Consider the following 22,324-nt stretch of genomic DNA (forward strand, 5'->3'; position numbering starts at 1 on the left):
TCGGAAAAGTTTGGTGTCGTCTGCAAACTTAGCCACTTCACTGCTCAACCCTGTCTCCAGGTCATTTATGAAGAGGTTGAAAAGCACCGGTCCCAGGACAGATCCTTGGGGCACACCGCTTTTCACCTCTCTCCATTGTGAAAATTGCCCATTGACACCCACTCTCTGCTTCCTGGCCTCCAACCAGTTCTCAATCCACGAGAGGACCTGTCCTCTAATTCCCTGACTGTGGAGTTTTTTCAGTAGCCTTTGGTGAGGGACCGTGTCAAACGCCTTCTGAAAGTCCAGATATATAATGTCCACAGGTTCTCCCGCATCCACATGCCTGTTGACCTTTTCAAAGAATTCTATAAGGTTCGTGAGGCAAGACTTACCCTTACAGAAGCCATGCTGACTCTCCCTCAGCAAGGCCTGTTCGTCTATGTGTTTTGAGATCCTATCTTTGATGAGGCATTCCACCATCTTCTATGCCCCATCACCATCCAGCCTGTATGCAACTGGGATGTGGTAGAGAGTTTCCTCTGTGGCCAGCTCAAAATTGAGGACAGCCTCCTGAGGAGACGGTGCCTTGCTCCCTTCTTGGGAGACTCTTCATTATACTACCGTGGTGGGGTTGTGAATTCCTGTGGATATTTGCTATGTGCTGGTGTTTTGCCTACCTTGTGTTGCTTGCCTTGAGTGCCCTCGAGTGCTGACAGAAAGAGCTTGGAGAAAAATACACCTACACGGAGAATGTTCATTATTCAGTCACTTGGTTCTGAGTTTGAACCAAGAGTCTTGTGTCCCAGGACTATGATCCAAAGCAGGGCCTGTAAGTAGGCAGGGGTAGAATCAGTGCTTTTTTGTAAAACAAACAAAACAAAAAAACAAAAAAATGTGCAGGAACTCACAACTTGTTAATCTTTTATTTATTTATTTTTAAACCATTTTTATTGGAGAAATAAAATATTTTTAATGTGCTTCCCCCCTAAAGATGAACTGACTTCTGAGTAGACATGCATAGGATTGGGCTGTCAATCTCCACATCCCCTTCTTCCTAGCTACTTTTTCTACACATGGGGAAAAATACTGTACAGGTGCACTTGTAGCATGTAGCATGTAGTGTGGCACTACTTCGAGGAGAGGAAGCAGTGAATGGATTCTGAAGAATGGCTTACATGAATTGCATGTAGTAAAATTATTCTAAGCAACTGTGGGAGTAAGAACAAAAAAGGAATTCTTACACGAGAGGGGTCCTTAGGTGCACACAGAAACAGCTACGTTTACAAACAAGCGATTAAATATGGTTTAATTCAGGTATCAGAATACTCTGTGTCTTTGGAAAGGTGCTTGGCATGCAATTGTATGTTCTCTGCTGCCCTGAGCAGCTGCTGTGCATTGCTGGAGAGGAGCTGCAAATGCTGGCTGGCGGAGGGCATGCTTGTGGGGGAAGGATGAGGAGGATCTCTGGCAAGGCTGGACAGCACATTGTACACACATAGAATCCCTTTTCACCTGCCCTTAGCATGTGAAAACGGGTGCAGATATATATCTCTGCCAGGATTAAGAGCCCAATCCTAGGTATTTCTACTCTGAAGTAAGTCTCGTTCTAGTCAATGGAGCTTACTCCCAGGAAAGTGCCTAGGATTGCAGCCTAAGAGCCCAATCCTATGCATGTCTACTCAGAAGTCCACTTTAGTGAATGGGGCTTACTGTGGATAGGATGGCAGCCTCAGGGCCCAATCCTGTGCCTGTCTACTCAGAAGTCAGTCCCATTAGAGTCAATGGGGCTTCCTCCCAGGAAAGTGTGGAGAGGACTGCAGCCTCAGAGCCCTTCCTCTGCCTGTCTACTCAGGCTGCAAGGCTATGACACTTTCCCAGGAGTAAGCCCCATTGAACACAATGGAACTTACTCTGAGTAGACATGCCTAGGCTCATGCTGCAGATTGGCATGGCGCCTGCACCAGCCAGATTTCTTCCCCTCCTCCTCCGCCAAGCCAGTACCTGGGTGTTCCGTGGGTGCTGCAACCCGTTTCCCTGGCTGGCTGGCTGGCTGTCCATCTGCCCATCCTCCTGATCAGCGTCAGCACATGTCCCCCACACCCTCCACCGGTTTGGAAGCTGTGTGGGGAAGCAGAGCACGGGGGGAGGGGAGGCAGGCTGGGCTAAGGTGAGAGCTTGGAGATGCGGGCAGGAGGGGGTCGTTGTGTGGTCAGGCAGGGGCCAGGGGCCTGCCCACCCTGCACCCCCCAGCACCCACCCAGTGAATGCCTCTGTTTTGCTCCCCCCCTCCTGGAATGCCTCCAAAGGGGAGGGGCACCTGCAAAAAGGTGCCAGAACTCCGTTCCCCTGCGTTCCATTAGAAAAAAAGCCCTGGCTGGAATTGTCCTCTTCCATGTAACCTTCCCCATGCAAGCCTTCCCAAGGCACCCTACTCTGTCCTGAAATAGACTCTGTCTGCTCCTGCAGGTGGCAGCAGGAAGTTCCTCCTCCAAGGTCCAGAAGGCTCCATCTGACCTCAGACAGGAAGAGGGCGGGGAGCTGAGTCTCATTTACATAAGGATGGAGAAGAAATGGAGACCTTTCAGGGCTTGGGAAAGCCCAAGGACAGAAGAGGAAAACCCCACACAGGAAAAGATGGAGAAATCGATGCCTTGCCTGGGAGGAGCCCTCCAGGAACAAGAGAAACAGACAGAAGAGAGGGGGAATGAGCATCCTGGCAGCATCCCCACAGAGGCAAAGCTCAACGAAGCCTCGTTGCTTGAGGAGAGCTCCAGTCAGAGCAGCACTTCTGCATGTGGAACACCCGGCACAGGGAAAAAACCGTACATATGTTTGGAGTGTGGAAAGAGCTTCAGCCAGAAACAGTCCCTTAAGATACATGAAAAAATCCACACAGGACTGAAACAACATCAATGTTCTGAGTGTGGAAAGAGATTCAGCCGGAAAGAAGGCCTTCAAAGACATCAGAAGATTCACACAGGAGAAAAACCTTATGGGTGCTCTCACTGTGGCAAGAGTTTTAACCAGAAATCAAACCTTACTGCACATCAAATAATCCACAAAGGAGTCAAACCTTATAAATGTTCTGTGTGTGGTAAGACCTTCAGGTACAAAGCCAACCTGGGAGCACATCAAACCATTCACACAGGAGTGACACCTTATAAATGTTCTGTGTGTGGAAAGAGCTACAGGTACAAAGACAGCCTTAGAATGCATCAAAACATTCACACAGGAGAGACACCTTATAAATGTTCAGTGTGTGGTAAGAGCTACAGGTACAAAGGCAGCCTGAGAAGACATCAAAACAGTCACACAGGAGAGAAACACTATAAATGCTCTCACTGTGGCAAGAGCTTTAACCAGAAAGAAAACCTCACTGTACATCAAAGAATCCACAAAGGAGTCAAACCTTATAAATGTTCTGTCTGCAGAAAGAGCTTCAGGTACAAAAGCAGCCTTAGAATGCATCAAAACATTCACACGGGAGAGAAACCTTACAAATGTTCTGTGTGTGGAAAGAGCTACAGGTACAAAGTCAGCCTTATAGCACATCAAAACAGTCACACAGGAGAGACACCTTATAAATGTTCTGTGTGTGGAAAGATCTACAGGTACAAAATCAACCTGAGAAGACATCAGAACAGTCACACAGGAGAGACACCTTATAAATGTTCGGTGTGTGATAAGAGCTACAGGTACAAATTCAGCCTGAGAAGACATCAAAACAGTCACACAGGAGAGAAACCCTATAAATGCTCTCATTGTGGCAAGAGCTTTAACCAGAAAGAACACCTCACTGTACATCAAATAATCCACAAAGGAGTTAAACCTTATAAATGTTCTGTCTGCGGAAAGTGCTTCAGGTACAAAAGCAGTCTTAGAAGACATCAAAACAGTCACACAGGAGAGAAACCTTACAAATGTTCAGAGTGTGGAAATGGCTACAGGTACAAAAAATACCTTAAATATCATCAAAATCTTCACAAAAGCAGAAAACTATATAAATGCTCCAAGTGTGAAAAGACCTTCAGCAGAAGTAGAAGCCTTAAACGACATCAAAGAGCTCACAAGGAGCAGGGGGAGAGTGTCCCATGCTGTAGCAAGAGCTTGGGTGAGGAATCGAACCTTGAGTAATGCAGGAGAAGATGCCACGTGACTGTCTGGGACATGGGTACAGTTTCAACCACAGCACAGCAATTCCTTCCTCTATTTTAAAGAACACACAGAGTGGTGACAATCCCATTTGAATCTCCCAGTACCCTGATCAGTTTAGGGTCCTGCATTTTGAACCTGTCAAGGTAGCTATACAGGCTAAATGGCTGTGCTATATGGTACTTGCAGCCTAAAGATTTGTGGTATCTGGGTAGTTTTTTTAGTGAAATGTTTTAGTTGATTGTTTCAGTGGTTTGTGTATTTTAACTGTGTTTTAGAAAATGTGGGGAAAACCAGGGATATTTTAGCTTTTTCCACTGTTCAACTACAGCCATAGAGGCTTCCTTACAGTAGTGAAGCTGTACCAAGATGGGAGTTCTGTTTTTCTGCTAACTTGGCTGAATTAGATTTTAAGAGAAGATTCAATTCAGCTGTTTGATGACATGGAAAGAAGAGCTTTTGCAGTCAGTGGAAGTGGAAACTGTTTTATTTAGTTTTCTAAAGTTTAGTTTTCTAAACTAGGTTTCAAGCTGGGTTGGACATTTTTTAAATACCAACAGGGCTATAAACTTTTTACCTTACAAATAAATGGGAGCAAATGGTTTTGAGGTACCCATTTTATCTGGTACTTGCTCGTCTTGATGTTGGAAAGTTAATGCTTGCTAATAATAAACTTATGCATTTTTTTCTTTATATATCCTCTTTATTCAGTTGCCAGAGGAATCAGTGCTGCTGAAACTTCACGTGACCTGTAGTTTGTCCCTAGAGCGAGCAGAAGTACATCCATATACGTTAATAGCTTGCATAAACTGCAGGATGATTCACTTGAAATGATGTTCATGCTCAGATGGCAAACATTTCTGCACTTAAAAGTACCTGCTCTTGAACTCTGATGGTTCGGATGTCGGCTGTTCAGAGCAGTGGTGTCGCTATTGATCGTGTAGCCCGTAGCATAGCTCAAAATGTTGCCCCAGAAGTGACATCACACCCAGACCTTTTCAAAAGTGAAAACTGGGAGGAACCCACCTCCTCCCCGCAGCAGCTCCCTACCCACTTGCTCTGCTGCCTCCCCCCAGTCAGTGGCATAGCTAAGGCATCTATCTGGAACCTGGGGTCAAAGAATATTTTGTAGCTCCCCCCCCCCACGACAAAATGAAATTTAACTAAGTAAATAAATAAAAAATTTATTGGTTCGGTTCTGTATCATAGTAACATCTCATTGGCACTCAGAACAGTCTCATAGGTCAGTTTGGAGTTAAGCAAATCCACTTTTTGTCCCACAAGGCAGTTGAGTTTTCACTTTCTGGTTAATTGGACGTAACATCTGATAGAAAACAGATATTCCAGTGCAGTTTATTTCATTGCATTTTGCATTAAATTGCCTTTCCAATGATACTATATTGGACAATCAACTATCCAATCAACAATAACATGGTATTATTCATACATGTCAAGGTTTTTCACAAGTGTGTTCACTAGTGTCATGCTCAGCAAGTTGCCCCCCCTAAAGCTTGAAGCCCGGTGCAACCGCTACCCCTGCACCCCCTTAGCTATGCCACTGGTTCAGAGACACTACCCTTATTGGCTACTTTGAGACCTTGGGAGAGTTCCAGTTGTGCAGCATCTTGTAAATGTGGGGAGCAGTAGCATAGCTGGGGGCGGCAGGATGAATATTCCAGATGCTGCATCATGTGATGTCCGTGGCCTCTCCCACTTGCTGTTGGAGCCATTGAAAACATAAGAAGAGCCCTGATGCATCAGGCCAGAGGCCCATCTAGTCCAGCTTCCTGTATGTCACAGTGGCCCACTAAATGCCCCAGGGAGCACACCAGATAACAAGAGGCCTGCATCCTGGTGCCCTCCCCTGCATCTGACTTAGCCCATTTCAAAAATCAGGAAGTTGCACATACACATCATGGCTTGTAACCCATGATGTATTTTTCCTCCAGAAACTTGTCCAATCCCCTTTTAAAGGCATCCAGGCCAGATGCCATCAACACATCCTGTGGCAAGGAGTTCCACAGACCAACCACACGCTGAGTAAAGAAATATTTTCTTTTGTCTGTTTGAACCCTCCCAACACTCAATTTTAGTGGATGTCCCCTGGCTCTGGTGTTATGTGAGAGCGTAAAGAGCATCTCTCTATCCACTCTGTCCATCCCCTGTATAATTTTGTATCTCTCAGTCATGTCCCCCCTCAGGTGTCTCTTTTCTGGGCTGAAGAGGCCCAAACGCTGTAGCCTTTCCTCATAAGGAAGGTGCCCCAGCCCAGGAATCATCTTAGTCGCTCTCTTTTGCACCTTTTCCTTTTCCACTATGTCAGGGCCTATGAGAGGAATTTTAGCAGGGGTACAAAGTTTCTTCTGGGCCCCTTCCCAAAGGGGAAGGGAGGCAATGGGGGCAGGCAGATTGGGGGGCAAAATAGGGCAGGGGGGAGGGTGTTGACAGCCACAATATTCTTTGGAGCTCTGGTCTACTAGTCTTCTTCATGCAGAGCCCAGGTCTACCTGAACATGCAGCACTGGCAGCTAGATAAAGTCATACGGAAAACCAAACACACTCCTAAATCTCTCTAAAATTTTTGAAATACAGAAAATTGATTGCAGAAAATGAGCATCATCTTATTGAGGCTCACACTAGAATGGATCAATATGAACTTCTGCAGCAGCTGTAACCCCACAGCTGGGTCTCTGAGCTTCTACACACTTCTTCATGGTTATGGGATCCACAAGACAAACTGTAGCAATCCACTTTCCTCCCAGATTTGACACTGTATTAAGGAGGGTCATGGATGCGTTCCTGGACCTGGTGTGTATAGCTTGCAGCAGCAATTAACACTGCATGCACAAAGTTGTGCCCCAGCATTATGCACTGGCAGTGAGTTCAGGTGAGATAGGAAAATGACAGGTTCCAGGAACTTTCTGGGTCTCCCCTTTCGCTCTCGGGCCCCCCTTCTGTCCCTGGGTTTGAATACAAGTTACCCCCCTCTCCTAGTCCCTGCACTATGTCCTTTTTGAGACGTGGTGACCAGAACTGGACACAATACTCCAGGTGTGGCCTTACCATTGATTTGTACAATGGCATTAGAATATTAGCCGTTTTGTTCTCAAAGCCTTTTCTAATGATCCCAAGCATAGAATTGGCCTTCTTCACTGACACCGCACATGGAGGTTGACACTTTCATCAAGCTGTCCACCACCACCCCAAGATCTGTTTCCTGATCTGCCACAGACAGCTCAGAACCCACTAGCCTATATGTGATGTTTTGATTTTTTGCCCCAATGTGTATGACTTTACACTTACTTACATTGAAACGTATCTGCCATATTGCTGCCCATTCTGCCAGTCTGGAGAGATCCTTCTGGAGCTCCTCACAATCACTTCTGAACTTCACCACTCGGAAAAGTTTGGTGTCGTCTGCAAACTTTGCCACCTTGCTGCTCACCACTGTCTCCAGGTCATTTATGAAGAGGTTGAAGAGCACCGGTCCCAGGACAGATCCTTGGGGCACACCGCTTTTCACCTCTCTCCGTTGTGAAAATTGCCCATTGACACCCACGCTCTGCTTCCTGGTCTTCAACCAGTTCTCAATCCATGAGAGGACCTGTCCTCTAATTCCCTGACTGTGGAGTTTTTTGGTGAGGAACCCTGTCGAACGCCTTCTGAAAGTCCAGATATATAATGTCTACGGGTTCTCCCACATCCACATTCCTGTTGACCTTTTCAAAGAATTCTAAAAGGTTTGTGAGGCAAGACCTACCCTTACAGAAGCCAGGCTGATTCTCCCTCCTGCATGTCATTTTGATAACACCTGAAGCCCCAGCTCAAGACCCTCCCTGTGCACCAGTGTTTATAGCAACCAGTGAATGCAGGAAACCACTTTCCACAGTCAGATTCCAGACCCACCAACCACACTGTCCTATGCGCTGATCCTACAAGCACTTCCTTCTGCAGAAAACCGGGGCAGCCAATGCAGCACATTCCACTTTCCAAGTCCAGATCACACAGGACCGGGCCAGCCGTGGAGCCCAATGAAATGGCTGCAGACTGACCAGAGGCCTGCTCCCTGCACCAGCCCGCTGCCTCCCCAGCCACCAATATGCACTCTGAGCTGCTTCTTGCTTGCAGGGAGAGAGGAGGAGGGAGACTGGAGAGCTGCAGCAAGTGAGGAGGCAGCAAGACTGGAGGAGAACAGAGGGGGGTTCCGCTGCTCCTCTGCCCCCCGTCACCTGCTTCGCCCTGCCCAGCCGCCTCTTCAGAGTGGCTGGGATTGGAAGAACTTTCTGTGCCCAGGATGCCCTACTTGGAAGAAGGAGACACCAGAGCAGCTGGGGGAGGGGGGAAATGGGGCACCTCACCTTTGAAACAGGTTTGGCAGGTGAGGTGGCAGCAGTGGCAGGTGTGCCCCCCTTCAAGAGGAGAGTTGGGGGGACCTCCTCACCCTGATCTGGCCTGAGCTCACATAACCCTGATGTATGTCCTAATCCTGATGGCAGCACCAGGTGTCCCAGCAGTGACTCTCACCAGCCCATGCCAGGGCCTTTGCCTGGTTTCTCATCAAGTGCAAGTGGTGGAATATCCTCAGCATGTTCTGAAGGGGAGGCTGGACGTGGTGCTCACCTCCCCCATCCGATCCAGATAGAACATCCGGCTGTCTGATTGGCAGGATGCTTTTGCAAGGATGCCTCTTGGATGCCTCTTGCTTGCGTCCTGGTAAGAGCAATCCATGCTGAGTCAGGACACGCCTTTGGGTTCCACAAACACCATCAACACCTCCACCTCTTGCTTAGCTCTCTACCATCCTTGGTTCATAATTCTCTCAACTTATGAGAGCTGTTGGGCTTCTCCATGCAGGCCAGGTGTCTTCTTCAGGTGAACTACAATTCCCAGAAGGCCTTTCAAGTCCCCAATGACAAACAGCTGGCTTCTGCTACTCTATTAAGAGGAGGAAGGCTTTGAGCTGATCAAAGGCACTGGTTTAGCTCTGCCCTCTGCTCCATCAGGGTGTGGCTGGATCCTGGTCCTAGTTTGGTGGGGTTTGGGTGAGTGAAAGGGAGCACTTTGAACCTCTAAAGAGAAGACTGGTAGTGGGCAGTAATTCCACTTTGCTTGCTAGCCAGTTGTGGGTGGGTGGGTGGGTGGGAGGGTTATGGTTCTGGAGTAAATTCGTCTCTTTGATTGCAGCTACAGAAACCTGCTTCATTCCTGGAGGGCAGAACCCAGTAAGTCTGCTTCTAAAACCTGGAGGTTGCACATACTCATCGTGGCTTGTTTCCAGTGATGGACTTTCCCCCTAAAATCATTCCAATTCCCTTTGAAAGGCATCTGGACCAGGTGTCATAGCTACAGCCTGTGGTAAGGAGTTCCACAGATTAACAGTCTGGGGCACCTGGAAGGCTGCTGAAACAACCTTCCCTTGGCTTGTCCCCAGTATGGATTCAGGTGATGCCCCTGTTCACTTCCTGGTACTAATTCTCTTGCCATTATTTATCAGAAAAGAGCTCAGAATGGAAATCTTGACCACCCTTTGCTTTTTTCTAGAGCATTGTTTCTCTGACTGTGGGTCCAGACCTACTAGGTGGGTTGCGAGCCAATTGCAGGTGGGTCCCCCTTCATTTCAGTATTTTATTTTTAATATGATGCTCCCATGGTATGTATTTGGGTAAATGTTACAGACCTTTACTTTGAACAAGCAACTGTATATAGTCTTTTAACAATCATAGCAGTGGTGTAGCTAGTGGGGGGTCAGGATGGTCTGCTCCAGGTACCAGCCTTGAGGGGCTGACACCACACATGACCCAACAGTGCTAATATTGTGGAGGTTAGTAATAACCCATCATGCCATAGACCATTGGATGTGGAATTTTCAGCAGAATGCAATGGAAAAAACGTGAGCGAAATATCTCATTTCCATCAAACATTATGGCCAAAATCCGGAAGCCAAAAAATGCATGGAGCCCTGTTGAAAGAGAGACCGAGCCATATCACATGTTTACTTGTGAGTAGCTGAGCTTGCCTTAGTCTGCTGGAAAGACTGTCCCTCTGTCTTCAGGCGGCCTCAGTCCCCTGGTTCATTTTCTGGCTGAATTTAGTGGGCTGTTCAGCCCCGGCCCATCCTGAGGCCACCTCATGTGGGTTGCATCAGCAGCAGATGATGAGGGGTCCAAGTGGGGGCCAACTCAGGGTGCTTTTCACCCCACGTTCTCCACCAGCACCAATGTGCCACCACCTCACTGATCTGCTTCCCACTCACTCAAGCGAGAAGCGGGTAATTCCGCTGCTTACCGTGAACTTTCTACTATGGTGTGCTGTGTGGGACTTCTGGTTTCATTGACAGGTTTTCATTTACAGCAGCTGCCTGTCCCTGTAAATGAAACCAGAGGTCCCACATGTCCATGTTTCCTCCCAGTGCATGAGGATCACGGTGAGGAATTTGATAGACTTGAGATGGCATCAGGTGGCGATCTGAGCCAAATGTTGACCCTTGGACAGGTTTGTATGGATGCAAGTTGTCCAGGTACCCAGTTCCAAATTGGTCACACAGCCCTCATGCTAATTGACCTCTGCAGCCTTGCTCATTTGGGGACCAAGTGCCTGAGTCCTGCTTCCATCTGAACCTGCCAGGGGGTTGACATCTGGTCAGAGGTTCTCTTCTATGCCCCATCACCATCCAGCCTGCATCCAACAGGGATGTAGTAGAGAGATTCCTCTGTGGCCAGCTCAAAATTGGGGAACAGCCTCCTGAGGAGATGTTGCCTTGCTCCCTTCTTGGGAGACTCTTCATCATACTACCGTGGTGGGGTTGTGAATTCCTGTGGATATTCGCAATGTGCTGGTGTTGTGCATACTTTGTGTTGCTTGTCTTGAGTGCTGACAGAAAAAGTTTAGAGAAAAATACACGTACAGGGAGAATGTTCATTATGCAGTCGATCAGTTCTGAGTTGGGAACCAAGAGTCTTGTGGCCCAGGACTATGGGCCAAAGCAGGGCCAGTAAGTAGGCAGGGGTAGAATTGTCCTCTTCCATGTAACCCTCCCCATGCAAGCCTCCCCAAGGCACCCTACTCTGTCCTGAAATAGACCCTGTCTGTTCCTGCAGGTGGCAGCTGGAAGTTCCTCCTCCACTGTCCAGAAGGCTCCATCTGACCTCAGACAGGAAGAGGACGGGGAGCTGAGTCTCTTATGTAAGGATGGAGAAGAAATGGAGACCCTTCAGGGCTTGGGAAAGCCCAAGACGAGAAGAGGAAAACCCCACAGAGGAAAGGATGGAGATATTGATTCCTTGTCTGGGAGGAGCTCTCCAGGAACAAGAGAAACAGACAGAAGAGAGTGGGAATGAGCGTCCTGGCAGCATCTCCACAGAGGCAAAGCTCAACAAAGCCTTGTTGCTTGAGGAGAGCTCCAATCAGACCAGCACTTCTGCATGTGGAACACCCGGCACAGGGAAAAAACCATACATATGTTTGGAGTGTGGAAAGAGATTCAGCCAGAAACAAGGCCTTCAAAGACATCAAAATATCCACACAGGACAGAAACAAAATCAATGTTCTGAGTGTGGAAAGAGATTCAGCTGGAAACAAGGCCTTCAAAGACATCAGAAGATTCACACAGGAGAAAAACCTTATGGATGCTCTCACTGTGGCAAGAGTTTTAACCAGAAATCAAACCTTACTACACATCAAATAATCCACAAAGGAGAGAAACCTTATAAATGTTCTATCTGTGGAAAGAGCTACGGGTACAAAGCCAGCCTTAGAGCACATCAAAACAGTCACTCAGGAGAGATACCTTATAAATGTTCTGTGTGTGGAAAGATGTACAGGTACAAAGTCAGCCTTATAGCACATCAAAACAGTCACACAGGAGAGAAACTCTACAAATGCTCTCACTGTGGCAAGAGCTTTAACCAGAAAGGAAACCTCACTGTACATCAAAGAATCCACAAAGGAGTCAAACCTTATAAATGTTCTATCTGTGGAAAGAGCTACAGGTACAAAGCCAGCCTTAGAGCACATGAAAACAGTCACACAGGAGAGAAACCTTATAAATGTTCTGTGTGTGGGAAGAGCTACAGGTACAAATTCAGCCTTAGAAGACATCAAAACAGTCACACAGGAGAGAAACCTTACAAATGTTCAGAGTGTGGAAATGGCTACAGGTACAAAAAAAACCTTAAATATCATCAAAACCTTCACAAAAGTGGAAAACTATATAAATGCTCCAAGTGTGAAAAGACCTTCAGCAGCAGTAGAAGCCTTAAACGACATCAAAGAGCTCACAAGGAGCAGGATGAGAGTGTCCATGCAGTAGCAAGAGCTTGGGTGAGGAATCGAACCTTGAGTAATGCAGGAGAAGATGCCACGTGACTGTCTGGGACATGGGTACAGTTTCAACCACAGCACAGCAATTCCTTCCTCTATTTTAAAGAACACACAGAGTGGTGACAATCCCATTTGAATCTCCCAGTACCCTGATCAGTTTAGGGTCCTGCATTTTGAACCTGTCAAGGTAGCTATACAGGCTAAATGGCTGTGCTATATGGTACTTGCAGCCTAAAGATTTGTGGTGTCTGGGTAGTTTTTTTAGTGAAATGTTTTAATTGGTTGTTTCACTGGTTTGTGTATTTTAACTGTATTTTAGAAAATGTGGAGAAAACCAGGGATATTTTAGCTTTTTCCACTGTTCAACTACAGCCATAGAGGCTTCCTTACAGTAGTGAAGCTGTACCAAGATGGGAGTTCTATTTTTCTGCTAACTTGGCTGAATTAGATTTTAAGAGAAGATTCAGCTGTTTGATGACATGGAAAGAAGAGCTTTTGCAGTCAGTGGAACTGTTTTATTTAGTTTTCTAAAGTTTAGTTTTCTAAACTAGGTTTCAAGCTGGGTTGGACATTTTTTAAAAACCAACTGGGCTATAAACTTTTTACCTTACAAATAAATGGGAGCAACTGGTTTTGAGGTACCCATTTTATCTGGTAGTTGCTCGTCTTGATGTTGGAAAGTTAATGCTTGCTAATAATAAACTTATGCATTTTTTTCTTTATATATCCTCTTTATTCAGTTGCCAGAGGAATCAGTGCTGCTGAAACTTCACGTGACCTGTAGTTTGTCCATAGAGCGAGCAGAAGTACATCCATATACGTTAATAGCTTGCATAAAATGTAGGATGATTCACTTGAAATGATGTTCATGCTCAGATGGCAAACATTTCTGCACTTAAAAGTACCTGCTCTTGAACTCTGATGGTTCGGATGTTGGCTGTTCAGAGCAGTGGTGTTGCTATTGATCGTGTAGCCCGTAGCATAGCTCAAAATGTTGCCCCAGAAGTGACATCACACCCAACAACAACAACAACAGTATTTATATACCGCTTTTCAACAAAAGTTCACAAAGCGGTTTACAGAGAAAATCATTTCAAAAGTGAAAACTGGGAGGAACCCACCTCCTCCCCCCAGCAGCTCAATACTCACTTGCTCTGCTGCCTCCTCCCAGTCAGTGGCATAGCTAAGGCATCTTTCTGGAACCTGGGGTCAAAGAATATTTTGTAGCGCCCCCCCCCCCCCACACACATGACAAAATGAAATCTAATTAAGTAAATAAATAAAAATGTTATTGGTTCGGTTCTGTATCTTAGTAACATCTCATTGGCACTCAGAACAAACAGTCTCATAGGTCAGTTTGGAGTAAAGCAAATCCACTTTTTGTCCCACAAGGCAGTTGTGTTTTCATTTTCTGGTTAATTGGCCAAAACGTTTGATAGAAAACAGATATTCCAGGGCAGTTTGTTTCATCGCATTTTGCATTAAATTGCCTTTCCAATGATATATAACATGATGATATTATTCATACATGCCAAGGTTTTTCACAATTGTGGTCATTAGTGTAATGCTCAGCTTGTTGCCCCCCTAAAGCTTGATGCCCGGTGCAACTGCTACCCCCTGCACCCCCTTAGCTAAGCCACTGGTTCAGAGACAGTACTCTTATTGGCTACTCTGAGACCTTGGGAGAGTTCCAGTTGTGCAGCATCTTGTAAATGTGGGGAGCAGTAGCATAGCTGGGGGCGGCAGGATGAATATTCCAGATGCTGCATCATGCCTTGTACGTGGCCTCTCCCACTTGCTGTTGGAGCCATTGAGAACATAAGAAGAGCCCTGATGCATTAGGCCAGAGGCCCATCTAGTCCAGCTTCCTATATGTCACAGCGGTCCACCAAATGCCCCAGGGAGCACACCAGATAACCTGTATCCTGGTGCCCTCCCCTGCATCTGACTTAGCCCATTTCTAAGATCAGGAGGTTGCACATACACATCATGGCTTGTAACCCATGATGTATTTTTCCTCCAGAAACTTGTCCAATCCCCTTTTAAAGGCATCCAGGCCAGATGCCATCACCACATCCTGTGGCAAGGAGTTCCACAGACCAACCACACGCTGAGTAAAGAAATATTTTCTTTTGTCTGTTTGAACCCTCCCAACACTCAATTTTAGTGGGTGTTCCCTGGCTCTGGTGTTATGTGAGAGTGTAAAGAGCGTCTCTCTATTCTCTCTGTCCATCCCCTGCATGATTTTGTATCTCTCAGTCATGTCCCCCCTCAGGCGTCTCTTTTCTAGGCTGAAGAGGCCCAAACACCGTAGCCTTTCCTCATAAGGAAGGTGCCCCAGCCCAGGAATCATCTTAGTCGCTCTCTTTTGCACCTTTTCTTTTCCACTATGTCAGGGCCTATGAGAGGAATTTTAGCAGGGGTACAGAGTTTCTTCTGGGCCCCTTCCCAAAGGGGAAGGTGGGCAATGGGGGCAGGCAGATTGGGGGGCAAAATTGGGCAGGGGGGAGGGTGTTGACAGCCACAATATTCTTTGGAGCTCAGGTCTACTAGGCTTCTTCATGCAGAGCCCAGGTCTACCTGAACATGCAGCACTGGCAGCTAGATAAAGTCATATGGAAAACCAAACACACTCTTAAGTCTCTCTAAAATTTTTGAAATACAGAAAATTGATTGCAGAAAATTAGCATCATCGTATTGAGGCTCACACTAGAATGGATCAATATGAACTTCTGCAGCAGCTGTAACCCCACAGCTGGGTCTCTGAGCTTCTACACACTTCTTCATGGTTATGGGATTCACAAGACAAAGTGTAGCAGGCCACTTTCCTCCCAGATTTGACACTGTATTAAGGAGGGTCATGGATGCTTTCCTGGACCTGGTGTGTATAACTTGCAGCAGTAATTAACACTGCATGCACAAAGATGTGCCCCAGCATTATGCGCTGGCAGCGAATTCAGGTGAGATAGGAAAATGTCAGGTCCCAGGAAATTTCTGGGTCCCCCCTTTAGCTCCTGGGCCCCCCTCTGACCCTGGGTTCGAATACAAGTTATCCCCTTTACCCCCCTTTCCTAGTCCCTGCACTATGTCCTTTTTGAGATGTGGTGACCAGGACACAATACTCCAGGTGTGGCCTTACCATCAATTTGTACAACGGCATTATATTATTAGCCGTTTTGTTCTCAAAGCCTTTTCTAATGATCCCAAGCATAGAATTGGCCTTCTTCACTGACACCGCACATGGAGGTTGACACTTTCATCAAGCTGTCCACCACCACCCCAAGATCTGTCTCCTGATCTGCCACAGACAGCTCAGAACCCATCAGCCTATATGTGATGTTTTGTGTCCTGGTAAGAGCAATCCATGCTGAGTCAGGACACGCCTTTGGGCTCCACAAACACCATCAGCCAGGTGTCTTCTTCAGGTGAACTACAATTCCCAGGAGGCCTTTCAAGTCCCCAATGACAAACAGCTGGCTTCTGCTACTCTATTAAGAGGAGGAAGGCTTTGAGCTGATCGAAGGCACTGGTTTAGCTCTGCCCTCTGCTCCATCAGGGTGTGGCTGGATCCTGGTCCTAGTTTGGTGGGGTTTGGGTGAGTGAAAGGGAGCACTTTGAACCTCTAAAGAGAAGACTGGTAGTGGGCAGTAATTCCACTTTGCTTGCTAGCCAGTTGTGGGTGGGAGGGTTATGGTTCTGGAGTAAATTCGTCTCTTTGATTGCAGTTACAGAAACCTGCTTCATTCCTGAAGGGCAGAACCCAGTAAGTTGGAAACAGACGGGAAGCTCCCAAGAGTGGATTCCCCAGGCCGCAAAACAGTTTAACACTTCATTTTATTTGGTTGTCCTCTTACTGAAGGGTGGTATGAAATCAAGGAAGGGTGTGGTGGACATCACTTGGCCTACCAAAAAAGAATCAAAAGCTTTTGTCTGCCTCTTAATGGTTCTAAGAAGATTTAGCACTTGTAGGGAAAGAGAAGGAGCCCATCAGGGGTTAAAATGACACCTCCAGCTTCACAGGGAGAAACCTCTGAATGCCAGTGCTGGAGGGCAATTGGACAAGAGGGGGTTGCACCCATTTGCTGCTTTTAGTGCCTGCAAGGGCTTGGGTGGCCACTGTGCAAAGCAGGGTGGATGGAGACTGGGTGAGCACAGCTCTGACCCAGCAGGGCTCATGTGTTTGAGCTCCCCCATGCATAACTGCTGATCTTCAGCAGGACTGTGGCATTGTGTCCCTTCAATCCATGCCTTGGAACTATGATAAGCTTGTAAGGAAGTGGCAGCCTGCTTCTAAAACCTGGAGGTTGCACATATTCATCATGGCTTGTTTCCAGTGATGGACTTTCCCCCTAAAATCATTCCAATTCCCTTTGAAAGGCATCTGGACCAGGTGTCATAGCTACAGACTGTGGTAAGGCTGTAGCTTTTTTCTAGAGCATTGTTTCTCAGACTGTGGGTCCAGACCCACTAGATGGGTTGCGAGCCAATTGCAGGTGGGTCTCCCTTCATTTCAGTATTTTATTTTTAATATGATGCTCCCATGATATGTATTTGGGTAAATGTTACAGACCTTTACTTTGAACAAGCAACTATATATAGCCTTTTAACAATGATAGCAGTGGCGTAGCTAGCAGGGGGTCAGGATGGTCAGCTCCAGGTACCAGCCTTGAGGGGGTGATGCCACACATGACCCAACAGCGCTAACATTGTGGAGGTTAGGAATAACCCATCATGCCATAGACCATTGGATGTGGAATTTTCAGCAGAATGCAATGGAAAAAACCTGAGCGAAATATCTCATTTCCATCAAACATTATAGCCAAAAATCCAGAAGCCAAAAAATGCATGGAGCCCTGTTGAAAGAGAGACAGAGCCATATCGTGTGTTTACTTGTGAGTAGCTGAGCTTGCCTTAGTCCGTTGGAAAGGGCAAGCGGAGAGGAATCCAAAGACACCAGAATGGTTCCTATCCAATGAAAGCAACCCCCAAAAAACACCCACAAAGGAAGTCCCTCCCTCCAAGCAGATGAATGTATTGAGCCCTATGGAAAGCGAAAGCAAGCCACATGGTTGTGTTTACACATGAGTAAGCAAAGGCGCTTTGGCTCCTGGTCAACTCAGGCAAAGGGGAAAGCAAGGCTAGCTACATGGTCCCCATCTGCTGAAAGTGAAGCTCAACAAATGCTCCAGAAGGCAACACTCCCCCTCCCCAAAGAACAAAAGAGGCTTCAGCTGGTAAGGTCCATATTATTTGTTTTTTAGATTTGCAAAGCCAGGTGGATCCTGATAGTGCAATGCTTGAAATAGAAGAACATACAATGAACTGGGCACTGGGGAGGGCAGAAAATCTCACTGATATTTGGGGGGGGGGTGTTCTTGCTGGCAGGCTGCAGAGAAAATTCACTTGGTTGAACAAGGCTGGCTTCCCCTTATTTAATTACTTGTTTTTCTTTAATTATTTATAATTATTTGTTTTATTTTGCTTGGTGATGTCACTTGTGGTACCCTTTCAACTGTGGGATTTCACAAGTGGAGCTGTCAGATGTCATTGACTGGCTAAGGTGGTGTCTCCTTTATTACTAGTCTGGGATTAACTGATAGTCCTCATCAATTTCTTAATGCTCTGAAGGCTGGCAATTTATATGTGAATGTGCCATGTATGTATCTAGAGAGAGACTTGCGCCCCCTCCATGCTGCTTGGGAACGGGGGCCAGAATCCGGCATATTGACTGGGTCCCAGCCCCACCACCCACTCCCTGCATGCCTGCCCCTGGGACTGCCCTCACTCCACCCCGGAATGCTTCCCTCCCGCCTTCCGCAGAGCCTTGCGTTGGCCAAGCTTGGCCAATGCAAAGCACCCCTTGAAGACAGCATGGAGGCTGCATTCAGTCTCCACAGGCCAGCGCATGTCCCTGTGCTGGCCCAACCAAACCCTGAGGAGGCGCAAACGTGATATACAGCATGTTTGCAACCCTCTTGGGCTGGCACAAGGGACTTGAAATGTGTGGCCGTTGTTGTTCTTGACCAAGTGTCACTTGAAGTTGCCTCCTTCCTCCCTCTGTCTTCAGGCGGCCTCAGTCCCCTGGTTCATTTTCTGGCTGAATTCAGTGGGTGTTCAGCCCCGGCCCAACCCTGAGGCCACCTCATGTGGGTTGCATCAGCAGCAGATGACGAGGGGTCCAAGTGGGGGCCAACTTGGGGTGCTTTTCACCCCACGTTCTCCACCAGCACCAATGTGCCACCACCTCACTGATCTGCTTCCCACTCACTCTAGCGAGAAGCGGATAATTCTGCTGCTTACCGTGAACTTTCTACTATGGTGTGCTGTGTGGGACTTCTGGTTTCATTGTTGGCATCCTTTAGTCTCAGAAGACTATGGTATCGCGCTCTGAATGGTGGCTCTGGAACAGTGTCCTCTCCAGTACGCGAAGCCTGGGTAAAGTAGGTATGGAGGATAGGCTGTTACCCATGCAGCAAATCCCCCCTCTCCACGTCACTGAAATGGTCCAATGGAAAGGCAGAAGCCAATACGGTTGGTTCCAGCGGCGTCGCAGGAGTTGCCAGAACGTGACTGTGTTCAGCCATGAACTGCCTCAGGGACTCCGGCTCCTGATTTTGCCTCGAGGTTGACTCCTGAAGCCTTTTCCTTAACTGGATGTAGCCACAAGACAGTGGAGGTTTGGGATCAGAGTTTTCCTTCTCTCGGATGAGCTGCCTTCCCAGGCTAAGGAGTCCCATCTACCCGGTGGCTGTTTAGTCGCCTCTTTCGACAAGTACAGCCAAACCGAGGGCCTATTCTTATCCCCAGCCCCCAGGGCTTGGTTTCATTGGTTTCATTGGTTTCATTGACAGGTTTTCATTTACAGCAGCTGCTTGTCCCTGTAAATGAAACCAGAGGTCCCACATGTCCATGTTTCCTCCCAGTGCATGAGGATCAACGTGAGGGTTTTGGTTGGGATTTGGTAGACCTGAGATGGCATCAGGTGGCGTTCTGAGCCAAATGTTGACCATCGGACAGGTTTGTATGGATGCAAGTTGTCCAGGTACCCAGTTCCAAATTGGTCACGCAGCCCTCATGTTAGTTGACCTCAGCAGCCTTGCTCATTTGGGGACCAAGTGCCTGAGTCCTGCTTCCATCTGAACCTGCCTAGGGGTTGACATCTGGTCAGAGGTTCTCTTCTATGCCCCATCACAATCCAGCCTGCATCCAACTGGGATGTGGTAGAGAGTTTCCTCTGCGGCCAGCTCAAAATTGGGGAACAGCCTCCTGAGGAGACTGTGCCTGGCTCCCTTCTTGGGAGACTCTTCATCATACTACTGTGGTGGGGTTGTGAATTCCTGTGGATATTTGCAATGTGCTGGTGTTGTGCTTACTTTGTGTTGCTTACCTTGAGTGCTGACGGAAAATGCTTATAGAAAAATACATGTACAGGGAGAATGTTCATTATGCAGTCGATCGGTTCTGAGTTTGGAACCAAGAGTTTTGTGGCCCAGGACTATGGGCCAAAGCAGGGCTAGTAAGTAGGCAGGGGTAGAATTGTCCTCTTCCATGTAACCCTCCCCATGCAAGCCTCCCCAAGGCACCCTACTCCGTCCTGAAATAGACTCCTTCTGCTCCTGCAGGTGTCAGCTGGAAGTTCCTCCTCCACTGTCCAGAAGGCTCTATCTGACCTCAGACAGGAAGTGGACGGGGAGCTGAGTCTCTTACATAAGGATGGAGAAGAAATGGAGACCCTTCAGGGCTTGGGAAAGCCCAAGACGAGAAGAAGAAAACCCCACAGAAGAAAAGATGGAGAAATTGATTCCTTGTCTGGGAGGAGCCCTCCAGGAACAAGAGAAACAGACAGAAGAGAGTGGGAATGAGCGTCCTGGCAGCATCCCCACAGAGGGAAAGCTCAACAAAGCCTTGTTGCTTGTGGAGAGCTCCAATCAGATCAGCACTTCTGCATGTGTAACACATGGCACAGGGAAAAAACCATACATATGTTTGGAGTGTGGAAAGAGCTTCAGCCGGAAACAGTCCTTTAATATACATAAAAAAATCCACCCAGGACTGAAACAACATCAATGTTCTGAGTGTGGAAAGAGATTCAGCCAGAAACAAGGCCTTCAAAGACATCAGAAGATTCACACAGGAGAAAAACCTTATGGGTGCTCTCACTGTGGCAAGAGTTTTAACCAGAAATCAAACCTTAATACACATCAAATAATCCACAAAGGAGTCAACCCTTATAAATGTTCTGTGTGTGGTAAGACCTTCAGGTACAAAGCCAACCTGGGAGCACATGAAACCATTCACACAGGATTGGCACCTTATAAATGTTCTGTGTGTGGAAAGAGCTACAGGTACAAAGACAGCCTTAGAAGACATCAAAACATTCACACAGGAGAGACACCTTATAAATGTTCTGTGTGTGGAAACAGCTTCAGCCAGAAACAGACCCTTAATAGACATCAAAAAATCCACACAGGACAGAAACAACATCAATGTTCTGAGTGTGGAAAGAGATTCAGCCGGAAAGAAAGCCTTAAAAGACATCAAAAAACTCACACAGGAGAGAAATCCTATCAATGTTCTGAGTGTGGAAAGAGATTCAGCCAGAAAGAAGGCCTTAAAAGACATCAAAATATCCACACAGGAGAGAAACCCCTTGAATGTTCCGACTGTGGCAAGAGGTTCAGCTACAAAGGCGGCCTTAAAAGACATCAGAAGATTCACACAGGAGGAAAACCTTATGGGTGCTCTCACTGTGGCAAGAGTTTTAACCGAAAATCAAACCTTACTGTACATCAAATAATCCACAAAGGAGTCAAACCTTATAAATGTTCTGTGTGTGAAAAGAGCTTCAGGTATAAAGTCAGCCTTAGAGCACATCAAAACATTCACACAGGAGAGGCACCTTATAAATGTTCTGTGTGCGGGAAGAGCTACAGGTACAAAGTCAGCCTTAGAAGACATCAAAACAGTCACACAGGAGAGAAACCCTATAAATGCTCTCACTGTGGCAAGAGCTTTAAGCAGAAAGAAAACCTCGCTGTACACCAAAGAATCCACAAAGGAGTCAAACCTTATAAATGTTCTGTCTGCAGAAAGAGCTACAGGTACAAAGGCAGCCTTAGAAGACATCTAAACAGTCACACTGGAGAGAAACCTTATAAATGTTCTTTGTGTGGAGAGAACTTCAGGTACAAACAAACACTTAGAAGACATGAAAAAATTCACACAGGAGACAATCCTTATAAATGTTCTCTGTGTGATAAGAGCTTCAGGCACAGAACAACCCTTGCAATACATCAGAAGATTCACACAGGAGACAATCCTTATAAATGTTCTCTGTGTGATAAGAGCTTCAGGCACAGAACAACCCTTGCAATACATCAGAAGATTCACACAGGAGATAAACCTTATAAGTGTTCAGAGTGTGGAAATAGCTACAGGTACAAAAAAAACCTTAAGTATCATCAAAGCCTTCACAAAAGTGGGAAACTATATAAATGCTCCATGTGTGAAAGGACCTTCAGCCGCAGTGAAAACCTTAAACGACATCAAAGAGCTCACAAGGAGCAGGACGAGAGTGTCCATGCAGTAGCAAGAGCTTGGGTGAGGAATGGAGCCCTGAGTAATGCAGGAGAAGATGCCATGTGACTCTCTGGGACATGAATACAGTTTCAACCACAGCACAGTTATTCCTTCCTCTATTTTAAAGAACCCACCCAGTGCTGAAAATCCTGTCTGAATACCCTGATCAGTTTAGGGTCCTGCATTTTGAACCTTGCAAGGTAGCTACATAGGCTAAATGGCTGTGCTATATGGAACTAGCAGCCTAAAGATTTGTGGTGTCTGGGTAGTTTTTTTTTTTTTTTAGTGAAAT

At 46.8% G+C, this 22,324-nt stretch overlaps 2 protein-coding genes across 2 annotated transcripts in view; both read left to right on the forward strand.

Annotated features, from left to right (window-relative positions):
• LOC136639166 (zinc finger protein 585A-like) overlaps window positions 1-12,498 on the forward strand; it is a 37,753-nt gene extending 25,255 nt beyond the window's left edge. Inside the window, exons 2-5 of the mRNA XM_066613174.1 lie at window positions 2,821-4,093; window positions 10,544-10,626; window positions 11,232-11,316; window positions 11,429-12,498. Of these exons, the coding sequence (XP_066469271.1) occupies window positions 2,821-4,093; window positions 10,544-10,626; window positions 11,232-11,316; window positions 11,429-12,498 (2,511 nt within the window). The remainder of the gene's footprint in view (window positions 1-2,820; window positions 4,094-10,543; window positions 10,627-11,231; window positions 11,317-11,428) is intronic.
• A 7,668-nt stretch (window positions 12,499-20,166) lies between these two features.
• On the forward strand, window positions 20,167-22,098 carry LOC136639167 (zinc finger protein 658B-like). Its single transcript, XM_066613175.1, has one exon. The coding sequence runs from the start codon at window positions 20,167-20,169 to the stop codon at window positions 22,096-22,098; it is 1,932 nt and encodes a 643-aa protein (XP_066469272.1).
• Window positions 22,099-22,324: the final 226 nt, after the last annotated feature.

This window comes from Tiliqua scincoides, chromosome 2, assembly GCF_035046505.1.
Source record: "Tiliqua scincoides isolate rTilSci1 chromosome 2, rTilSci1.hap2, whole genome shotgun sequence".
Classification (NCBI taxonomy): Eukaryota; Metazoa; Chordata; class Lepidosauria; order Squamata; family Scincidae; genus Tiliqua; species Tiliqua scincoides.